This window comes from Panthera leo, chromosome B2, assembly GCF_018350215.1.
Source record: "Panthera leo isolate Ple1 chromosome B2, P.leo_Ple1_pat1.1, whole genome shotgun sequence".
NCBI classification, from domain to species: Eukaryota; Metazoa; Chordata; class Mammalia; order Carnivora; family Felidae; genus Panthera; species Panthera leo.
Genome location: NC_056683.1, coordinates 2765520 through 2788190, shown reverse-complemented (window position 1 = coordinate 2788190; position 22671 = coordinate 2765520). Strand labels below are relative to the sequence as shown.

General features: G+C 46.6%; 7 protein-coding genes across 7 annotated transcripts; 3 read left to right on the top strand and 4 right to left on the bottom strand.

The window, feature by feature from the left end:
- Window positions 1-4634: 4634 nt before the first annotated feature.
- LOC122219434 (histone H2B type 1-C/E/F/G/I) lies at window positions 4635-5083 on the bottom strand. Its single transcript, XM_042937683.1, has one exon. The coding sequence runs from the start codon at window positions 5054-5056 to the stop codon at window positions 4676-4678; it is 381 nt and encodes a 126-aa protein (XP_042793617.1). The 5' UTR covers window positions 5057-5083; the 3' UTR covers window positions 4635-4675.
- A 283-nt stretch (window positions 5084-5366) lies between these two features.
- LOC122219425 (histone H2A type 1-E-like) lies at window positions 5367-7007 on the top strand. Its single transcript, XM_042937673.1, has one exon. The coding sequence runs from the start codon at window positions 5379-5381 to the stop codon at window positions 5763-5765; it is 387 nt and encodes a 128-aa protein (XP_042793607.1). The 5' UTR covers window positions 5367-5378; the 3' UTR covers window positions 5766-7007.
- Window positions 7008-8799: 1792 nt separating this feature from the next.
- On the bottom strand, window positions 8800-9219 carry LOC122219452 (histone H3.1). The gene has a single exon (XM_042937706.1). The coding sequence runs from the start codon at window positions 9208-9210 to the stop codon at window positions 8800-8802; it is 411 nt and encodes a 136-aa protein (XP_042793640.1). The 5' UTR covers window positions 9211-9219.
- Window positions 9220-10301: 1082 nt separating this feature from the next.
- LOC122219422 (histone H2A type 1-E) lies at window positions 10302-10761 on the bottom strand. Its single transcript, XM_042937670.1, has one exon. It carries the CDS (start codon window positions 10748-10750, stop codon window positions 10358-10360), a length of 393 nt encoding a protein of 130 aa, XP_042793604.1. The 5' UTR covers window positions 10751-10761; the 3' UTR covers window positions 10302-10357.
- Window positions 10762-11050: 289 nt separating this feature from the next.
- On the top strand, window positions 11051-11511 carry LOC122219437 (histone H2B type 1-C/E/F/G/I). The gene has a single exon (XM_042937686.1). It carries the CDS (start codon window positions 11073-11075, stop codon window positions 11451-11453), a length of 381 nt encoding a protein of 126 aa, XP_042793620.1. The 5' UTR covers window positions 11051-11072; the 3' UTR covers window positions 11454-11511.
- Window positions 11512-15827: 4316 nt separating this feature from the next.
- LOC122219444 (histone H4) lies at window positions 15828-16236 on the top strand. The gene has a single exon (XM_042937696.1). The coding sequence runs from the start codon at window positions 15855-15857 to the stop codon at window positions 16164-16166; it is 312 nt and encodes a 103-aa protein (XP_042793630.1). The 5' UTR covers window positions 15828-15854; the 3' UTR covers window positions 16167-16236.
- A 3596-nt stretch (window positions 16237-19832) lies between these two features.
- On the bottom strand, window positions 19833-20223 carry LOC122219443 (histone H4). Its single transcript, XM_042937695.1, has one exon. The coding sequence runs from the start codon at window positions 20203-20205 to the stop codon at window positions 19894-19896; it is 312 nt and encodes a 103-aa protein (XP_042793629.1). The 5' UTR covers window positions 20206-20223; the 3' UTR covers window positions 19833-19893.
- Window positions 20224-22671: the final 2448 nt, after the last annotated feature.

The following is a 22671-nucleotide window of genomic DNA, read 5'->3' as shown; positions in this document are numbered from 1 at the left end:
CCTCCCCCCTCCCAAAGACGCCCTCTAAGGGCCATGTATTGTTATATGAAGCGAAAAAAGACATTTGTGGGTCATCACTCACGCAGTGTCGTTCCAGAGTCTGCCTGGTGCTGGGGGTATGGTGGAGAACGGGATTCCTCTGTTAGAAGTCACCTCTTTAGGGAGAGTTTTACAAGAATACCCTTCGCTGCCCTGGATCCAGATCCTAGCGCACGGGAGGCCATCGGCTCTCATTTTGCGGCGCTAATTTTCAACAGCTGCCTAGAGAACCTTCGGGTTTGTGAGGTTCTATGCAGGAAGTAAGTTGCACTATGAGGAAGAGGCAGACGTGGCTGCCAAAGTGTGGTCCCAGATCAGCAATTATCAGCATCACCTGGAACTTGTTAAAAATGCAAATGTTGGGCCTGGTGGTCACAGACCCACTGAATCAGAAACTCTGGGGGTGGGGCTCAGCAATCTGTGTTTGAACAAGTCTTCCAGGAGAGTCTGATGCACCTGAAGTGTAAGAACCACTGTGTCTGAGGGTCTCGAACATGTTTGGCCTCAGTGTATACAGAACGTTTCTCACTGGTCACCTATTAACCATTGGCTGTCAGCCTTGCTGTGCTGTGTAAATACCTAGCACCAAACACCATCCCCAGAGACTCTGATTTAATTGGTTTGGGGAGGGGTAAAATGCTCCCAGGTCATTCTAAGCCTGGACAGGGTTGAGGGCTCCGGCCTCTGGCCCCCACCTGAGAGAAGGCCTCCCTCTTCTACTCACACTTTCCACGCCTCTCACACTCCCCTTCCTCCCACCTTAGACTTCAGAAGAATGCATCAATCGGTGGCCTGCTTTCTTAGAAAACATAAGTTACTCAAGGAGAGGAGGCGTGGTCTGAGGTTTGAGCAGGAACTTCTTTCTGCGGCCACGTCTGTCCGTCGGGGACATAGTCACTAGTCGGCCGCCCTAGGTCTGCTCTTTCACTGTCTTATCTCTTGTCAACGTGAGCTGCGACAGACTGAAGCAGAAGTTCTTGTAGGAAAATGTGAGGTTAAAGGAAACCGATTTAGAAAAAAACTTGCACGAAAGAAGATGGGGACTGTTTCTATACTAAACACCAAAAAATAAAAACCGAAGAATTCTCTTCCTCCTGGCAATGCCAATTAGAAAGAAGGACCTCCTGGATGGTAGAAGACAAGGCCCCACTTCTCTTGTATGAAATAAAACCCTCTTCAACTTCTTTTCTATTTCTTCACGTAGAATATAAAGTCAAGCCTGCCCAGTGAGGCCCTGTCTGCATACCGTACTGCGTCCCATATGGAGTTCTGTGCCAGTGTTCAAAGCTGCTACCCAGCAGTTTGCAGGTGATAAACACAGAGGAGTTTCATTAGATTTGTAAGGAAGTCTCCTAGGACCTCGGAACACGAGACATCGTTGCACAGCCTTCTGGCATTTATCTCCAAAGCGGGCACTTCTCATCCATTGGCTTCTTTGATCATAGGCTACAGAGGCAACAATGTTGTATATGAAATCTTTCCTTTAAGCAGGTCATAAATTCTTCTGAGCCTCTTCTAGTTCCAAAATAGTGATACTTTCTTTTTCTCCTTCATGCTCATGGAGCAAAGCGATCCTATGAATGCTGGACTAATTTAATAAATAATTTGAGAGCCTGCTTCACTTAAATAACCATCCAGTTATATTGGCGTGTAGAATTTTGCATATTTCAGAATCTTACTTGATAAGCTCGTCACAATTCGTATTAATTGCTTTATCTCGAAGGCCTGCCATTTTCAGAAGCCTGCGCAGAGTACAGAATGAAGCCTTTGGTATAACATTCCATCAGACTAATGGCTCGGGCCCATGGACTGCTCCCTTCTGCCTCCCCTTGTAGACTTTAGTCCCACCAATGATTACTGATTCCTTGAATGTGATACCCACTTTCCTACTTCTTCTGCCTAGAATGTTGTTTTGTATGATCCCCACCCCTACCAGTAATATCACCTGTCCTGTGCTCCTTGGGTTTTCCATACACATCTCTGCCAAGGCATTTATTATGTGTGTTTTATCTGTATTTGAGCAGGGGGATTCTTAGATTTATTTATTTGTTCGTTCATTCATTCATTTATGGGCAGTGCATGCCTGATTTAAAATTGGAAGAGCATAAAAAGGTTATAGTTGAAAAGATCCTCCCTGAGTCGTTGGCAGTTTATCTAGTATCCTTCTAGAGGCATTTTACAATCATACAAACATATGTATACAAAATTCTCTGCACACTATCCTGTGCCTTACTTTTTGCACTAGCCAGTAATGGAGACCATCACATATCGATACCTGGAGAAGCCTAATAGTACCCAGTCGTTACAAATGTGGATTCTGAAGCTAGATTCTTTAAAAATATGTTTGCATTACTTATTGGCTGTGCAACCTCAGGCTGTTTACTCAACCTCTCTGAATCCCTACTTTATAATCTATAAAACAGGCATAGTAGTAATTTCACTCATAAGGTTATTATAAAGATTAAAATATGGAATTTATGTGAGGAATCTTTTAGGACCTCGTCTGGCACGTGGTAAGCAATACATATTAGCTACTGTTATTAAGAAAAAGAGCATTTTTATTTGTTTTTACCATCAGAATAATGCACTGTAACTTATCGCTTTGTTTTTGATCACTCAGATTGCTTCTAGTCTCTTGTACTATAAACTGGGCTGCTGAAAAACTCTGTACACATATGTCATTTTGCACATTTTCACGAATAATACAATCCCAGAGGTGGTTTCTGGGTGTAAAAATAGATGCATTGTTTTGAAAGAGATTGTCAAATTTTCTTCCATGAAAGGATTACCAATTTTCAGGGCCCCCAGTGGTGACTGAGAATTAAGATCATGGAGTCTTACTCAGGAATTTCCATTTCTAACCCAACATACAATGACTGGCTTGTAGTGAGTATTAAAGGCAAAATAAAATGTTAGTTTAACTGGTTGGAAGGATTGGGAAATACAGTGGGGTTTTGGTGGCGGCAAGAAAGCATTTTAAAATCTGCTTTGGCATCTTTTTTTCCTAGCAAAGTCACAAGACTACTGGAAAGGAGGTGGACACAGAAGACTTTTATTTGTCACTTTGCGTTGGCCTACTACTACAGAGATTTCTTTCAGAAACTGGAAAGAGGAATAGATAAAAATTACTGAAGTTTCATTACTACCTTAATACAACAGGGTGGCGGGGGACCATAAGTAGCAACTGGCCGGAGTGCAATTGATTTACTGGCTTTCTGGTAGCAAAATGCCTTACTACTGCCATAACGTGTTTTCACCTTGGTTATTCCACGTGACTCTAACACAGACAAAGATACCGGCAAGAAGACAAAGGAACATTGAGTGACTAAGAGCCGCAACCTTCCTTTAGACCTCTCATTGTCATCTCCGAGTTATTCCCATTTTACAGAGGGAAGACGTGGAGATCTGTACCTTATGCAATTTGCTGCAAGACACAGCAAGAACTGGCCGGATGGGGCCAAGAGCCCAGCATGGTGCTAGGAACCTAGTTAATGCCCAATAAATCTGAAGAAATGAGGGGGTTACTGTAGAAGGATGATAAAAGCAAAGGCCTTCATTTACACTTTCCCTTCTCATCAGGGCAGGGATTATGCCCTAAAAGAGGCAGCCAATCCTACCAAAATCGAGGACTCAAATTTGGCAGCTTAAATTCCGTTCACGTTTTTTTTTTATTTTTATTTTTTGGCTGTGTGGCCTTGGGTAAGTGACTTGTTTTGCTTTACTTGAGAAAGGGAGGTGACCGTGCCCACTTCACAGAGCTGTTCTGAGGTGTTAACATGCACTGAGCACTGTACCTGCCATATTGGACGCCGTGCACCTGCTGGCGGTGTGTCCATCCTGCAGATCGGTACTCAGAGCCGTGCAAGGGGTGGAGCTGGAGCGAGAGCCCGGAGTTTCCGCTCCTATCCAGGGAGCCCAAGAACTTTGCTGTACCTTGTGCCCACATGTGCAGAATGGCGAATAGCACGTGGAGGCCCACATTCACTGACTAATCTCCTTTTCTTGCTTTAAATATCTAAAGCCGAGCCCTTAGGGCTCTTTAGTCCCTGCGAGGGCACCACGAAGACTGCCTCACCTCCGCCCAAGACGACCTCGGAGACTCAACGTAAGCTTTAGCACCCACCTCCCCCTCCTCCACCTTTGGAACGAGGAAGTGGGATGAATTGTGAGGCTTTCCCGCCCGTGTTCCTCTAGTTTCCACTTGGTCCGCAGAGTTCAAGCAAAAGGCTGGCCTCACTCCACTCTCCTTTCCCTTCAGTGCTCCAGGTTGTGACTTTGGTCCTTGGGGTTTCCACTTATACGGCCACTATCAGGTGTAGACATGGCAAGCGCGGGAACGCACGGGGAAGGGTGGTGCTAAGCGCCACCACAACGCTGCAGTCACGTCCAGGGCACCACCAAGCCCGTCACCCAGTCAACATGGCAGCGTCGAACCCACCTCCAGCCTTCTGGACGAGAAGACCCGAAGGCACGGTGCTTAAGGTGTCCCTGGAAAACGTGATCCGGGACGCTGTCACCTACCCAGAACAACACCCGTTTCCCTAGTAACAACAGTGCACCAGCTCTTCCTTAGCAAGTTTAAGTGGCTCTGAAAAGAGCCTTTGGGATTGGTTAACAGGACGCTTACTTGGCGAGTCTACTTGGAGCTGGTGTACTTGGTGACGGCCTTGGTGCCCTCGGACACGGCGTGCTTGGCCAGCTCCCCGGGCAGCAGCAGGCGCACGGCCGTCTGGATCTCCCGGGACGTGATGGTCGAGCGCTTGTTGTAATGCGCCAGGCGCGACGCCTCGCCCGCGATGCGCTCGAAGATGTCGTTCACGAACGAGTTCATGATGCCCATGGCCTTGGACGAGATGCCGGTGTCGGGGTGCACCTGCTTCAGCACCTTGTACACGTACACCGAGTAGCTCTCCTTGCGGCTGCGCTTGCGCTTCTTGCCGTCCTTCTTCTGCGCCTTGGTCACCGCCTTCTTCGAGCCCTTCTTCGGGGCCGGGGCGGACTTGGCTGGCTCAGGCATGGCCGGGACGACACAGGACGCGCTCAGAAAAAACGAAACTGTAGGGCGGGTAAGACGCAACTTGTCCGGTTTATATAGAAACCCTTATGCAAATAAGGTGTAAGTTACAGTCCTGGGTCTGATTGGTGGCTAGTCAACATGACGTCAGTAGTTAGCTCTGCCCAATCACGACGCGACACTCCCCAAACTGCATTCTCGTTGGAGAAAATAAAGCCACAAGCTTAGCCAATGCAAAGCCTTCTTTTTCGCGCCCAATCAGGGCTATAAAAAGTGCTGGGTGTGTGCTCGTGTCTCCAAGTGGCTGTAGAGTGTTTAGGTGGTCATGTCTGGACGCGGGAAGCAGGGCGGCAAGGCTCGCGCCAAGGCCAAGACGCGCTCGTCGCGGGCCGGGCTGCAGTTCCCGGTGGGGCGCGTGCACCGCCTGCTCCGCAAGGGCAACTACGCCGAGCGGGTTGGGGCCGGCGCGCCGGTGTACCTGGCGGCCGTGCTGGAGTACCTGACGGCCGAGATCCTGGAGCTGGCGGGCAACGCGGCCCGCGACAACAAGAAGACGCGCATCATCCCGCGCCACCTGCAGCTGGCCATCCGCAACGACGAGGAGCTCAACAAGCTGCTGGGCCGCGTCACCATCGCGCAGGGCGGCGTCCTGCCCAACATCCAGGCCGTGCTGTTGCCCAAGAAGACCGAGAGCCACCACAAAGCCAAGTGAGAAGGAAGCTTGGAAACCACTGAAAAACAAAAGGCTCTTTTCAGAGCCACTTCTATAGTCCTAAAAAGGTGACACGACTTGTTTTCTTCTCACGTTCTTTCGTTCAGGATGATTGAAGTGCAATTTCTAGTTGGGCTTTAGCTTCCTGTTCATACTTAAGAATTGGTATTGTAGTGGCCAAGGGCAGTGTGCCCCCAGGTTACCACATTGGCATATGACTCTGAACTAAATACACTTGGGAAACCTCCACTGTGTAAAGACACTCGGACTCCTCCTGTTTCTCTGAAAGCTGGATCACCAGAGACAGGAACTCTAAAGACTCGGGAGCTGCAGTTTCTGCTAGTCTGCTTTTGTTCAACTTGTTTCTTCAGTCCAGGATCTCAAACATGTTTTCTGTATTCTGCCAAATCCTAAGAGTTTTGTCTAAAAAGTAAAAACTTCCGCCTTGGTCATTGATTGGGGTCCCAAACTTCAGTGGGCCTCTGCATGTAATAAAACACACTTTTTATTATTCTAGTTCTTAAACCAGGTTAGGAGTGGGTACAATGAAGGGAGAAGAATTTTTTCCCTTTCCTACAGTGTTTAGGATACTTTGCTAACAAGTTAACATTTGTGAACTAAATAGACTGATTTCAAAGTCATTTATTTGAATGTACAAGGACATTAAGTTGATTCAAGGTGACTACCTATGTCAGTATCTGAAAGTTTGTCGTAGGTGACAATTTTACTATCAAGGTAACTTTGGGCAGGATGCAGGAGTGGTTTCCATATATGGTACACAAAACCACTGGGGTGTCAGGAAGATGGTAATTTTGAATTAAAAATTTGCCTTTAAAGAATAATTTGGTTTTAATGATCTGTTTACTAAAAGTATTCAAATGCAGTTTATAGTATTATAATTATTCATGTGTATATTCATGTATATGAGTATATACATCTATTACCACATGGCCAAACGTGTAGATGTCCAATATAGCGGTACAATCTTGGTCGTAACAAGGATGGCACTGAATGCTAAGAACTGCAGTCCAAGTTTTCGTGATGGAGACCCAGTTTGAAAGAACAGAAACGCTTCCGAAAAGACAAAGGCCCTTTTGAGAATAGTGAGTTCAAAGATCCTGGTCCGTTGTCCATATTTCTACACAGGCAAAGCAAGATCCTTGTATACTAGTCCTTGGAAAAGACTGGAATATTTATGCTACTTACTAGTTTTGCAATCTCAATAAATGGATGCACAAAGACTATTTTTTCCTGTGGCCTCATTTATTAAATTGTAATGTACTTATACTTTCCACGAATTTTCGTTTCATATTCAGGTACTATACATTAAGGACACAACAATAAGACCCTGCCTGTCCAAAAGAAACTCATTCTAATGGGATAAAACCCAAAAGTAAATAATCAAAACACAAGATAGGAAGAGAAATAAGCACAGGACTTTGGGAGGACTAAGACGGAAGGATAAGGAAGGAGAGGGAACATCTCATCTGAAGGTTGGAGGAAACTGGGAATTAGAGGAAAGGGTGGGGATCTCAGCACAGAATGAGCAGCACCAGATTCATGGCTTGTGATATTTCAGGCAATGACACGAAGTTCGATACTGGCCACAGAGCAGATTGCAAGAGACAGGAAGAAGCCAGAAGGGATCTGTAGGCCACTTGCTTGGTTTTAAAGACTTTTATATACTAATGACTCCCAAACCTTACTTTTTATGTACTAATGACTCCCAAACCTTTATGTCCATCCCAGACTTACCTCCTGAGTTAAGATGTACATATTCACGTACATTCTGAAATTCTTGCAGATCTCTAGGAAAGTGAAAATGCACATCCCAGACTGATCAGACCATCCCTCCTCCTTCAGTGAGCCTTAGAAGATGGCATCACATTCGACACGTTAGCATGAGCCAAAATGATCTGGGGTCACTGAGCATGCATTTTTGCGTGCCATTCCTATAGCAAAACTCAATTCCTCTTATGGGGTGATGAAAGCACACCTTGAAGGCCCAGAAAGAGCTGAGGTAGGTCACGAGATAATGTTTAGCACATGGAGTGGTTTCAGAGACTTAGACCCACAGATGAAAAAATGACCAGGTCCACACAACTAGAACTACTCACTGCCCCTGAATAAGTCTTCATATAATCAGAACGGAAAGACCAACTTGGAGAATTGTACTTTTTGCATACTCTGCCCAACCAGCAAGAGTATTGATCAGGGTGCACAGGGCCCTTAATAGCTGTTTCCCAGCCCAGGGGTAAGGAAAGCTTCACTTACACTCAATAACAATCTGTTTTGGATCAGCACAGCCTCGTGAGTGTGTGTGTGTGTGTGTGTGTGTGTGTGTGTGTGTGTGTGTGTCTGTGTCTGTGTGTGTGTAGGGAAGGGTAAATTGGGAGGGTGGGAGGGCACTGCTTTCCTCCAAATATACCTTCCCTTCCAGAGGAAGGCAGATTACCGAGAGGATATTTATAATACATTGTTTTGCTGGTAGAGGCTAGTAGGGCATTTTTAATTGGTAAAATACTGGCATTATCTTAAAACTCTGGATGTGGAAATCATAGGAACTAGTTAACCATGAACCCACTCACCTGAAGGCAATTGACACAATCAAGATGGGTGATTTTAAGTTAGCAGTTGTGACCTTGGAACCCAACTTCAAGAGTACAAAGTAACTTAGAAATTTCTTCCCACCTTCCTCAAAGTTGAGAAGGGACAGGGAGAACAAGGGAGAACATGTGCGGGTAGCTTCCTTGTGTTCACATCAAGTGGTCTACCAAGAAAAAGGGTTTAAGGAACCCCAGAGCAGAGTGGTTAAACAGGACTAAAAGTATAAATCGGAGTGCAAGCAGGCCAATAGCTAAGTGCACTTGTGAGGGTCTTTACTAACTTCCTAAAACACTGCAAAGCGCCCGGAAATGGTCGTTATCCACCGGTGAAACCAACCCGTCAATAAGTTACAGGGAAACAGTCCTTTTCAGCGTACATGTGGTGGCTCTGAAAAGAGCCTTTGGGAAGGAGTGACGGACCTTGTGGCTCAGGCCCGCTCTCCGCGGATGCGGCGCGCCAGCTGGATGTCCTTGGGCATGATGGTGACGCGCTTGGCGTGGATGGCGCACAGGTTGGTGTCCTCGAAGAGCCCCACCAGGTAGGCCTCGCACGCCTCCTGCAGCGCCATCACGGCCGAGCTCTGGAAGCGCAGGTCGGTCTTGAAGTCCTGCGCGATCTCGCGCACCAGCCGCTGGAACGGCAGCTTGCGGATCAGCAGCTCGGTGGACTTCTGGTAGCGGCGGATCTCGCGCAGGGCCACCGTGCCGGGCCGGTAGCGGTGCGGCTTCTTGACGCCGCCGGTGGCCGGCGCGCTCTTGCGGGCCGCCTTGGTGGCCAGCTGCTTGCGCGGGGCCTTGCCGCCCGTCGACTTGCGCGCCGTCTGCTTTGTGCGAGCCATGGCTTGGACGTTGGATGCCAGTAAGAAAAGGAAGCCGGTTCCGTTTTATTTATAGTGAGAGTCAGAAGCTGATTGGACAAAAGGGGACCAGCCTACACAACCGGTAACCGGATTGGTTAAAGACTCGAAACTTTTATGGAGCGCCGAGTGTGCTGATGGTCTTGTCCACGACCTCAATATGTATTTTTTGTCCGCTTTATATTAGCGATTTCCTGTAGAAATAAATGCAAGCTACATAAGAAACATATTTTCACATTATATCCACATTAGAACGAAATAAACAAATTATTTTAAATATTTTGTTTAACCTAGTATTTCCAAAATCATTTCAACATGTAATCAATCAGCAACTGTTAGATATTTTACATTCCTTTCTCCAAACTCTGCGGAATCCAGTGTGCATTTTACACGTACAGCACTTCTTAATTCAGACTAGCCACACGTCCCGTGATCACTAGACACAACTGGCTACCATTCTGGACAGCTCAATTCTATACCATCTCCCCTCAATTTTTTCTACTTTTTACATTTTGGGATTTGTTATTTTTCAACAAGGAAATTCTAACTTGCATGCAAACAATCCACAGACTAGAAACTTCATAGGGAAACATTGTTCCACTAACTTCTCATTTTCAGAGAATACAAACCAATTCCATTGCAGCATACATTGTTTTTCTGCTAACTTGTAAACTCAAAATTACGATACCTGTCTTGTTTTACTAACGGGGGAGGAGAGACTGGCTTTGCAAAGGACATGAAGCATGGTGTGTAATTTAGCAGAATTACTCGTATTCCTGTTTTAAGGATTATCTACTTCCCCACCACCAGTAACCTATGGTGGGTCTACCCATCTGCATGTACATCCAGAAATTCTCACTCGAAAGTGGCAAGTCCATACGATAGGTTCTTTGGATGACATGAAAAGTTAGAGAGGACGGATTTGAAAACTTTAGGACTAGGAAAGCGAACGTTTTACTCGATTGCTTTTGCTTAACGTATTAAGTTGCGAGACTGATGACGTTTCAGAATTGTTATCAAAAACAAAAGGTACTTCGTGTACAGTTCTTCACAGGAAATTGTAGGTGGCTCTTAAAAGAGCCTTTGGTTTATGCGGGAGAGAGGCGTTGTGGCAAATTAATCCAGGATTCTATTTGCCCTTGGCTTTGTGGTGGCTCTCGGTCTTCTTGGGCAGCAGCACGGCCTGGATGTTGGGCAGGACGCCGCCCTGCGCGATGGTGACGCGGCCCAGCAGCTTGTTGAGCTCCTCGTCGTTGCGGATGGCCAGCTGCAGGTGGCGCGGGATGATGCGCGTCTTCTTGTTGTCGCGGGCCGCGTTGCCCGCCAGCTCCAGGATCTCGGCCGTCAGGTACTCCAGCACGGCCGCCAGGTACACCGGCGCGCCGGCCCCGACCCGCTCGGCGTAGTTGCCCTTGCGGAGCAGGCGGTGCACGCGCCCCACCGGGAACTGCAGGCCGGCCCGCGACGAGCGCGTCTTGGCCTTGGCGCGAGCCTTGCCGCCCTGTTTTCCGCGTCCAGACATGACCACCTAAACACTCTAGAGACACTTGGCGACACGAGCACACAACCAGCACTTTTTATAGCCCTGATTGGGCGCGAAAAAGAAGGCTTTGCATTGGCTAAGCTTGTGGCTTTATTTTCTCCAACGAGAATGCAGTTTGGGGAGTGTCGCGTCGTGATTGGGCAGAGCTAACTACTGACGTCATGTTGACTAGCCACCAATCAGACCCAGGACTGTAACTTACACCTTATTTGCATAAGGGTTTCTATATAAACCCGACAAGTTGCGTCTTACCCGCCCTACAGTTTCGTTTTTTCTGAGCGCGTCCTGTGTTGTCCCGGCCATGCCTGAGCCAGCCAAGTCCGCCCCGGCCCCGAAGAAGGGCTCGAAGAAGGCGGTGACCAAGGCGCAGAAGAAGGACGGCAAGAAGCGCAAGCGCAGCCGCAAGGAGAGCTACTCGGTGTACGTGTACAAGGTGCTGAAGCAGGTGCACCCCGACACCGGCATCTCGTCCAAGGCCATGGGCATCATGAACTCGTTCGTGAACGACATCTTCGAGCGCATCGCGGGCGAGGCGTCGCGCCTGGCGCATTACAACAAGCGCTCGACCATCACGTCCCGGGAGATCCAGACGGCCGTGCGCCTGCTGCTGCCCGGGGAGCTGGCCAAGCACGCCGTGTCCGAGGGCACCAAGGCTGTCACCAAGTACACCAGCTCCAAGTAAACTCGCCTTTACCAGAAAGATCGGATTTTCCAGACACATACCCCAAAGGCTCTTTTTAGAGCCATCCACGCTTTCTAAGAAAGAGCTTGTTCGCTGTTAGCCTTGCTTAATGTAGAATTGGGTGTTGTATGTTCTCTTAGAAGTAAATAATTTATGAGAAACTGACATTCTTGTTAGGATTTGCCTGGAGCATTTTAGCATCAAATTTGAAGTTGCTTTTTAGTATGAAATCTTGTGTACTAAGAAAAAGTCAAGATACCACCTCGGTTTTCTAAGTTGGGCTGCAATACTATTCAGAGGTTCCTATGGTGAACTATGTAGAACGTAGTGATTTCTGGCTTCTTCCACTTAATCTGTGCCTAGACCTACGCTAGTTTTCTCCGGGGTAAGAGGAATAAGACAGGAACATGGGATGTGGGTCTTCGTTGATATGGCTGGTGCCATCTACGTGCCCCCAGACTCCCCTGATTCTACCTCCAGCTCCATCTTTTACTGCTTTATAGTTGGAAGGTAATGTTAATGTCAGGACAGCAGTGCTGATTGAAAACTTGGTGACTTAACATCACCAGACAGCGTAGTTCAGACTATTCTATTTTCTACTTCCTCACCTGGTCACCTCTGTCAGTTTACCCCACGAAGGCGTCCATACCGTGCCCCTCCCCCCCGCCCCCTCGTAAAAGTATAAGCATTATTAAAGGGCCGTCAGTAAAGGTGTAACAAATACAGTTTGAAAAATAAATCTGAGCCCTTTCCCATCAGGCTAAATGAAGACTTGGAGAAGTTTCTTTTCCTTCTCCGCCTCTTCAATTCTCTTTAATATTCCCAGTAACTCAGTGTGTCTTTTTTATTTGTATAAAGTCCACCGTTCTTCACTCCTCCATGTATGCAGCAAATTGGTCTCCAGTGCCTGGTAGGTGCTAAGACACGTTCCTGCAATGAGAAAGTCCCAGCATCTCCAGAGGAAACAGAAGAAAATGCGGACTTGTGCAAATAAGCTGGGAAATGAGCTAAGTGGAGCCTGCTGAGTGGGTAAGACCCTGTAGCGGGGAGGGAAGCCTGCTCCAGGCAGGTTGGTCTGAGCACCTAGCACACCCTTAGAGACTTTGGAAGCTACTTTAGAGTGCCTGGAGGCTGGGATGCCTGGAGATGAAGGTGGAAAGGCCAGCCGAAGGTGGGGCAGAAAACCTTAGATAGTGTGAAGCCCGGCACACCTTGTCAAGAAACATAATGTTTATCTACTGGGAGAAATCAGACTGCAGAAATTGAAAATGTTGCAAGACGTAGGATTCTGAATCATTTTCCCGGTGGCCCGGGTGAGAACAGATTGAAAGGGAGTGAGATCCGGGTCAAAACGTTGGAAATACCAGCCAGGGGCGAGGTCGGGACTAAGGAGGCAGCAGTCAGAAGAGGAGGCCGGACGGGGAAAAGGAAGCAGAAAGGTCAGGCCTTGCTGCACACGGACGGAGTGACAGAAGGTGGCAGAGCACGACGGAGTGACAGAAGGTGGCAGAGCACAGGCTGATGTCCAGCTTTCAGCTGGAGCAATGTCAGTGCTCAAGAAAGGGGGCTCAGAAAGGGGACTTGGGAGGAGGAGAGGCTCGCCACGCTCATTCCGATCGGGTTCCAGACTCGCTGCCCCCAAATACGGCACCTTGGCCCTTGGCATATATTAATATCTTGAGCTTGAAAGAGTTTGAGAAACTAAAAAGCTGGAAGGTCGCTCAGGCCCCCCTCCCCCTACCCCGCTCCGCCCTTTGACCCTGAGGCGGGAGAAGAGCCTCCCCAGGGAAAGGTGCCCTCCCTGCACCCAGAGGAAGGGAGGCCTTCTTGTCACCGGAGACAGGGAATTGGGGGCCAAAAGGCCATTTGAAAAAACCTTATTATTTCTTCAACTGACTACCCCAAGCCCAAAGCCCTGTGTCTTGTCCATTCCTCACAAATTCATCTTTTTTCTAAAAGGTATGGAGGTTCCCCTGAGAGAGTCACTTTGAGACGTCCTGCTCTTGTGAAGGCTCTCATGTAGAATGGAAAAATTCAGCAAGATTTGGACCCTTTTTTTCCCTGTTGTTCTGTCTCACGTTGGTTTAATTCTTAGCCAGAGATCCGAAGAGGATTGAGAATTGTCTATTTCCCTACATTTCATTCAGCAAATATTTATTGCCCCGATACTAGGAGCCTGATCCCGTTCTAAGCCCAGCAATGTGACAGTGACCTGGTTCAGAACAAGTCTCAAAATGCCCCTTTGACAAGTGGACTATTTGGCACAAGAACTAAAGCCAATCAACAACCTCACAGGCCAAGAAAAACTTTTGCCCCTCCCTTAACTGCCTTAAAGGATTTTGATAAGGGGTTGATAACAGGGAGAGCTATTACCAGACAGAACGTTTAATGTGGAAAGATGTTGCGAGGCCGGGCAAACATCTGATTAACCAAACAGCGGCTCTTATCTTCCTGGGATTGGCCCTCCTCCCCTTTGCAGCCCCCGGTCCCCATCCCATCCCTCAGCCAGGGAGGGGGGCTCAGCCTCGACTGCCTGACTGCCTTGGAGTCTCTTATTTTTTACAGGGCTTCTGTACTTATGAAATCAAATTTGGTTTTTTCCCCCATTAATCTGTTGTATGTCATTTCAATTAGTGGACCAGCCAATGAACCATGAAAGGAATAAAGGGAAAATTTCCAGTTCCTACAATGTACAAAATGACGAGCTCTTTCTTTTAAAGATGTCAATTTTTCTGCCCCAGTTAATAAGTGCAATGCAGTGATGTGAAAACTTCCAAAAGGGGCTCATTTTTCCTTTAAACCTGAAACAAGATCCAGTATTTTGCAGGGGAGCAGAATATACCAACTCAAACTATGTCGCTTTGGTATTTTATCAGTGATGGTAAACTCACATGCACAACAGTTATCGCTGGCACAGGTGAATGTGATAAGAATTTTGTGGAAAGTGTAGTAATATTAATCAAATACCACAAAATCTGCATCCTTTCTGACAAAGCATTTCAACTCTAGGTTATCCTCAGGTTTATGTATAAATCTCCTTTAAAATTGAAAAAAAAAAAAAGAAAGCACATTATGTTAAGTACTAGAACATTTGTTTAAAATGTATCATAGAAACTGCTTATGATGGAATATCACACAGATATAAAAATAATCACTTTTTTCACCTTCAGTCATGTAACTTTTCCAAAGTTCCAAGTGAAAATAGATTTCCTTTGGCAAAGGAAACTGATTAAAATATAGAACAGAATAGACTTTTTGGTAATAGTTCTGTCAGGGAGGGAGAATATCCTGTCCGTTTCTAGGTCCTTCTAGCTAGGCTAAGAATCAAATTGACATGAAACAGATTAACAGGAGAAAATCAAATATAATAGTGTACGTACAGAGAATCCACACAGACATGACATTTCAAAGACAGTCCAGCAAAATGAGGCATATGTCAGGCTGAACTAAGGAAGGGACAGGGGTCTGGGACTTCAAAGGGAAGGAATGCACTGCTGAAGAGTTTGGTTAACCGACATCTGCCGGTCCACTCAGTGGGGCATCGAGAGGACTCTGATCAAACAGGCCTTGCCGGGTCCCTGCCCATCTTCTATACGTAGTTCATAATATAGTTATCGACTGTGAAAGCTCGCTTCCTGGAGAGGTCCTCTATGCAATTTCTTTTTATTTAGTTGTGGAGGAGGTAAAAAGCTTTCCTGAATTTGCTGGATTTTAATAACCTTCACGCCAGACTGGCCCATCTTAGTGGCCTGCCCTTGCCCCCACAGTTCCAAGTATGAATCACTGTTAAAAGTGACACATCGATCAGTGGGGAAAAGAATTCTTTTAAACATCTGGTTTATTAAGGATTTACTAGAGAATTGGTTAAAGTGTACTATAGAGAATTCTTAAGGAAGAATACCACGTGGATATTAAAAACATCTTTTTTCTCTTTAGAGAGAGGAAATTGACTAAAAATATAATCAGCATAAAGAAGTTCCACAATCCCTATGCACGGGCACTGTGTAAATTTTCTTTGAAAAAAATATGTGCATATATCTGTTCACCAAAATATCAAAGTAGCCAGTAGTCGCAAGTGCTCTCTGTATCCTGGGGTAAGAGCTTGCTAGTTTATTGCTTGCCCTTTTTTTTTTCTTTTTTTTTTTTTTTTGCATCTTTCATAACATTCAAAGGCAATTTTTAAAGTTTTAACACGTGGTCACAAAAGGTACTAGGTATAGAACAAAACAGCACAAGGAAACCGAAGGCTTTTTTTTTTTTTTTTTTTTTGGTCAGACTTCCCTCCCCCACTGGGTGGCACTTCGCGGCTTCCTTAGGTTCTCAGTTCGGTCCGCCAGCGGGTATATAAAAGCCCGCCGCTCTGGGGACGTGATAGGGTTTTGTGGAGGCTTCCTTGTCGGCATGTCTGGTCGCGGCAAAGGCGGGAAGGGCCTGGGCAAGGGGGGCGCCAAGCGCCACCGCAAGGTGCTGCGCGACAACATCCAGGGCATCACCAAGCCCGCCATCCGGCGGCTGGCCCGGCGCGGCGGCGTCAAGCGCATCTCCGGCCTCATCTACGAGGAGACCCGCGGGGTGCTCAAGGTGTTCCTGGAGAACGTGATCCGGGACGCCGTCACCTACACGGAGCACGCCAAGCGCAAGACGGTGACGGCCATGGACGTGGTGTACGCGCTCAAGCGCCAGGGCCGCACCCTCTACGGCTTCGGAGGCTGAGCTCCAGGTTCCCGGCTTCCGGGGCTCTGCGCACCCCCGTCCCGCCCTGTCTACAAACAAAAGGCCCTTTTCAGGGCTCCCCCCACTCTCACAGAGGAGCCGTGACGCTGGTTTGACGCTCGCTGGTCCGCGTCCCGCACGGGTCGCTCCCTCCTGTTGCAAACCTACAACAGCGAACCTTTCCGCCTGGCTTGGGGTCTTGTTAGCTGCGAATTTGCTCGAGGAAGCAGGTCGTGTGAAGAGGCTTCTGAGGCCTGCGGTGGACACAACTTCCTTTTTGAGGCTTAACTGTGGGCCTGCTGGGGAGACCCCCTCCTGTGATCGGCCCCTTGCCAGAAGTCCTGCAGAGTCCGCTTGGCAGAGTTGAAAAAGTTTTCAGACTTAAAGTTAGGGAAGTTTTTATTCTAAGAAAGGTGGCAATCTATTAAGTTTGTAATTGAGGGCTCCGTCCCCTCTAAATGTCACCTGTCAATCAGGTCAGTGGTGTCTAAGTCTGGAGGGGCCATTAATGTCCTATTGTTCGCCATCACTTACTTCCCACGAAGAGTAGACGGCTTTTAAAAGTTAACGCTAAATGTGTTTTTGTATGTTTTAAGGGCAAGGATCCTAATCGGCGCTCGTTCAGCGTTAATTTACGACGTACAAATGGTGGATGTAACACATGGAAAATGTACTTTTAACTCGTGGGGAAATGTCAGCTTTGGCACCAGCAAGTGGACCCACGTGAACTTTGGACATAAAGACGAATCTCTCTAAGCATGTAAAACAAAATATTGTGAAAGTTAAGACGTAAATGTCCTGTTGTATAACTTTGCTTACTGAAGTGATGCGAGGTGGTGAAACGTCTAAACAGAGTCGTTATAGAAGCATCACTTGGTTGTGAGAGCAGGTTCAGTTCTAACTCTTTCCTGGGCCTCAGTTTTTTCACCTACACGGTTAGGAGGAGGAAGCGGAGGAGGAAGAGGAGGAGACCTCACTCAAAGGATTATTTTGAGGACTGAGTTGCTATGTGAAGCACTTGTCATTTACGCTCCGCCACTAATTGGCACCTCATTTTGTGACCTCCGGGTGTGAGCAACTTTTCTTGAACAAGCACATTCCAGTAGAGATCCAGCCACATTAATAGGAGACACTATAGTCTCTTAGGGAGCCGTGCATAATACTCTGGTGTATGTTTTTTTCCAAACAACTTTGCAAATGTCGGAGATATTCTATTTATTTATTTACGGAGTAGAATTTAGTGTTTCATTACTTACATATAACACCCAGTGCTCATCCCAACAAGTGTCCTCCTTAATGCCCATCACCCATCTCACCCATCCCCCACCCAATGGAGGTATTCTCTTGATTATTCTTACAATGTATACTTGTTCATTTGTACTCATTCTGGGTTTATGCCTTGCTGGCCTCAAAATACACCACCAGAGGGGCGCCTGGGTGGCGCAGTCGGTTGAGCGTCCGACTTCAGCCAGGTCACGATCTCGCGGTCCGTGAGTTCGAGCCCCGCGTCAGGCTCTGGGCTGATGGCTCGGAGCCTGGAGCCTGTTTCTGATTCTGTGTCTCCCTCTCTCTCTGCCCCTCCCTCGTTCATGCTCTGTCTCTCTCTGTCTCAAAAATAAATAAGCGTTAAAAACATTAAAAAAAAAATATTTCATCTGGTTAACTTAGGAATGTATAGTTTATTTTTGATTTGCCCTCTTTTTTCCAATTACACGATATATAAGAAAAGAGTTCTCACAATTGTATATTGCTAATTACAAAGTACATCTTTTCTCATAAAATGAGAAAATACGTGTGGCCTCCTGGCCACGTGGGAAACTACAAGAGGAGTTTAGATACAAGTAATACCTTCAGAGTTTCATTATTCAAAATTTGGGGCCTGGATTTATGAAAGGTAATATCAAGAAATTTTGAATGTTTCTTTAAATCAGGCTATGAACATAAGCCATGGATTTCTGAAGACAAGTACTAGAATATTAACTATAAAAATAACAAATGTACAGAATACTTAAGGATTTTTTTTTTCAACGTTTTTTATTTATTTTTGGGACAGAGAGAGACAGAGCATGAACGGGGGAGGGGCAGAGAGAGAGGGAGACACAGAATCGGAAACAGGCTCCAGGCTCCGAGCCGTCAGCCCAGAGCCTGACGCGGGGCTCGAACTCACGGACCGCGAGATCGTGACCTGGCTGAAGTCGGACGCTTAACCGACTGCGCCACCCAGGCGCCCCTTAAGGATTTTTTTTTTAGTTGTTTATTTTTAAGAACTGAGAGACCGTTACCAGAATTATTCAAGAAATCAGTGGAAAGCCGCAAACAGACAATAGACCTTCAGAAGGTGTTGGGGAAATATAATCAAAACCAAATTCTCCCGACAGACAATCTCCTACTGGAATAGCAAAGACAAAAGGAAATCTCATTCAAAACACTGTGGGTTTTGCAATTTAGAGTCATATGTTAGCGGAAGTTAGCGCAAGTATTCCCAGGAAAATGAGAGATCACAATCATTAAGAAAGACCGCACTGTATTTCCGAGATGCATCCAGGGTCCTGAGTTGGGAGAAGGCCAGGTGCATATTTAGTATTTGACCTTACAAAGGTTAACTCTTGGTGAAGCACGGGCAAATGTTTAAAGTTTTTAATTTCAGCTTTAGGGGGAAAAATATCTATCTATCATCTATCTATCTATCTATATCTATATCTAATATCTCGATCACTGTTTACTTTTTCTATATACCTGTGGGAATTACTACTTCGGCCTGTGTATATGCACTGGCCGAGCTTTCTACCCACCTCCAGATTGTCACCTTTGACTTTGGGTTTCTTTCTCTACTTGCTAAGATCTGGTCTGGAGGAATATTAAGACCTACTTTGAATTTAGGTCTGGATTCATGTCCTAACCCCTTGTTTGATTCCTTTTCCACTCTTCCACTCCCAAGATCCCTGCAGTAGCCCCTCTGGGTTTAGGGTCTGCCTTGTTTTGTCACCCTAACATTTCTGTAATGCAACCTTGTTTCCCTTGTTACTTAGTTGAGATGCCTTCCAATTGCGTCCCACCCTCAGCACCCCTCCGTGGGGGATTAGCCTGCAAGTCTTCTACCACCTACCGGTCTCCACACTGGGTGGAAACCGGGATCCGAGCCAGGGGGCCAACCACGTGCTGCATGCATCAGAAAGGGGGCAAGGAAGGACGGCTCGTCACTACTGCTGCTCTCCAGTCCCCTTAGCACGCACTGGTTTCTCGAGCAGAGGACATAGGTCAGCAGAATAAAGGCCACTAAACAGGAACTAAACTTGAAAGCGTCGAGAATACTAAACGCACCAAGCCACGAATTCAGCGCGGAGACGCGGAGTCCGTCTCGTCTCCGTCTCAACCCTGACACAGGTACACCTTCTGGACAGAAAAAATCGTCCCACTTCCAACTGCGGCCATACCGAAGCTCCTAGTGCAGCATTAAACCCCCAAACGCCAGACCTAAACGTTAAACAGAGAACACCAAGCACGTTTGCTAAATACACTGATGCCCAAGGAAGACGCGGGCAGTTGGCAAGAAGACTTTCCTAGTCTGGACACGTAAGGAATAGGAGTGCAAAGGCCAGAATAGGAGTTAACACAACAAAGCCAGAAAACACAGCGAAACCCGCGTCACGGCTCCTTCGCTGAGAGGATGGGGGCCCTGAAAAGGGCCTTTTCTGTGCTTAGGGAGGTCGTGGTGGGTCCCGGGCGCTCAGCCCCCGAAGCCGTAGAGGGTGCGGCCCTGGCGCTTGAGCGCGTACACCACGTCCATGGCCGTGACCGTCTTGCGCTTGGCGTGCTCCGTGTAGGTGACGGCGTCCCGGATCACGTTCTCCAGGAACACCTTGAGCACCCCGCGGGTCTCCTCGTAGATGAGGCCGGAGATGCGCTTGACGCCGCCGCGCCGGGCCAGCCGCCGGATGGCGGGCTTGGTGATGCCCTGGATGTTGTCGCGCAGCACCTTGCGGTGGCGCTTGGCGCCCCCCTTGCCCAGGCCCTTCCCGCCTTTGCCGCGACCAGACATAGCTGCCCAGATGTGCTATGTAAGTCTCAGCGATAGCTCCACGGGCCCGACCGGCGTTATTATAAGCAGTCGTCGGACCTAATTGAGAACTGAACGCGCGGGCGGGAACCGAGGCGCCTTGACCACACGCCGGGCTCCGCCCCTCTCTGGGCTGAGAGCCAATGACGGTGTGGGGGAGGGAACGGAGTGAGGAGTTTCACTTTTAAGCTCTAGATTTTTCTGAAACCGTTGATATTTGTATCTGAAATTATATCTTCCCGTGAGAATGTTCACAGGGGCTGATTTTTTTTTTTATAAGCAAGTGCTGTACTTTCTCCTTCAGAAGGGGATGATTGGGAAGGGTACCCTAGGACGCCACCCCAAAATAGGAGTGCGGAGCTCAGGCACACCTTCCCCAAACATGCCCCGTGCGTGTGAACGGTACGGTATACGCCGCCCGCACATAGGCCTGTCTGACATAAGGGCTATTTCTGAGCAGTTTAGAGAAATACCAGACGCAGGAGAATCTCTAAAACCAGAGGAGAACTCACACTTTCTTAAGGGGAATTTCACATTTATGAAGGAGATCTCAATCGGTGTCTCCCTCTCTGTGCCAGAAAGAGAAGGACGACTAGATCAGCACAGAAACTTGTCCATGGAGAAAGCCCGGCCTTGATTCTGCAGAACAACCTTGCCTTGTTTACTGTCCTTTTCCTGGGAGCCCATAACTGGCTCCCTGTGCACGCCCCTCCCGCATGACATCTTTTGTCTTTAGTGGAAGATCGTATGTAAGGGGGTGGCTTGGGCCTTTTCAGGTGTTCTCCTCAGTTTTTCAGACTATCTCCCAGGAATACATGACGTGTATGTCATTAAACTTCTGCTTGTTTTCTCTGGTTACTCAGCCTTTGCTATGGCAGGGGGCGTGGGGGGCGGGGGGGGGACGTACAGAACCTAGCAGGATAGAGGGTTAGTTATTTTTCCTCCCCTACAGTGTTGTTTTGTATTACATCGATGTTTTACGTTGCAGTTGCATTAGAGGGCCTAATTTGCCATGACAGGTCTCATGGTTTCTTTTCAAAAAGTTCTGATCTAGTCTCACAAGGTTCCTTTCATGGGCAACTTTAGAATCATTGTAGCAGTTTCGGGGGAAAAATCCCTTTAAGATTTTGATCACAATTGCATTAACTGTCAATTCACTGGAGTGCAATTAAAGCCCTACAAAAATGACGTACTTATATCCATAAACTTACCGCTTGCAGTTTTTTTAAAGCCTTTTAATTTTCAACGACTAAAATGAAAATTTGGTTTTCATATAAGACTTAAAATAGAATATTCTTCGCATACTTTGGATTTTATTTCTTAAAAACAAGTACAAGATCATACTCTGAAATTTTGACACCAATATAATTTTGTAAACTACTGTAACTAACGTCACCCATTGTTCAAGTGTGTGTTTTAGGAACCGGTTAATAGCTGAAAAAAAAAAAATGCGGTTTGAAATTGTATCTTCTCTACTGATTGGGTTTTGGTCACTTGCTTATGCTTTCTAAATCTTTGTTCATGTACAAAATGGGATTGGGATAGTAACAGTAATCACCTCAAAAACAGTGTAAGAATTAATGAAGATAATTTATGCAAAATACTGCATCTACATGGCATGCTTCTATTTAATATAACAAGTAATTTTTATTTTTAGTACCAAATTTAAAATATTTTATATTTACTTTATACTTTAAAATATTTTTACCTTAATACACATGAATTTAAAACATTGTACATGATATACACAATGTTAAATAACTAACAATTATTTTTACTACATATTATGTTATTAACAGAGTCTATGTTTATTTTAATATGTATTATATTATGTGGGGGAAGGGTGAAATATTTCCTTTCTTCCCTTGCTAATCTAATAATTAAATTGATATGAGACAGATTAACAGGAATGAAACAAACCATATGTATGGGAGTCTCCTAAAAATACAGCCCCTACAGGTGCCTGGGTAGCTCAGTCTGCTAAGTGTCCGAATTCGGCTCTGGTCGTGATCTCACGGTTTGTGGGTTCGAGCCCCGCGTCGGGCTCTGTGCCGACAGCGCAGAGCATGGATCCTGCTTCCATTCTGTGTCTCCCTCTCTCTCTGCCCCTCTACTGCTCACACTCTCTCTCTCTCAAAAAATAAATAAACACACACACACACAAATAGAGCACCCAGGTAATGAGGCTTATATAACATACTGAACTAAGGAAAAGGGAAAGGGTCTGTCTGGAGGTTTAAAAGGAAGGAAGACCATTCACAGGAAGGAGAGAGAAGGTGTTTGGAAAATAAAGGTTGCCCTGTCATGCAGATACATTTCCCAGGATAAAAATATCTCTCAAAAAATAAAATAAAATAATAAAAGGTATCTCTGGTAGTACCTTTTCCTGGTACAGGCCCCCTTTCCAATGTAAATTTAGGCAGGTAAGGAGGAACATAAGAGGTTTTC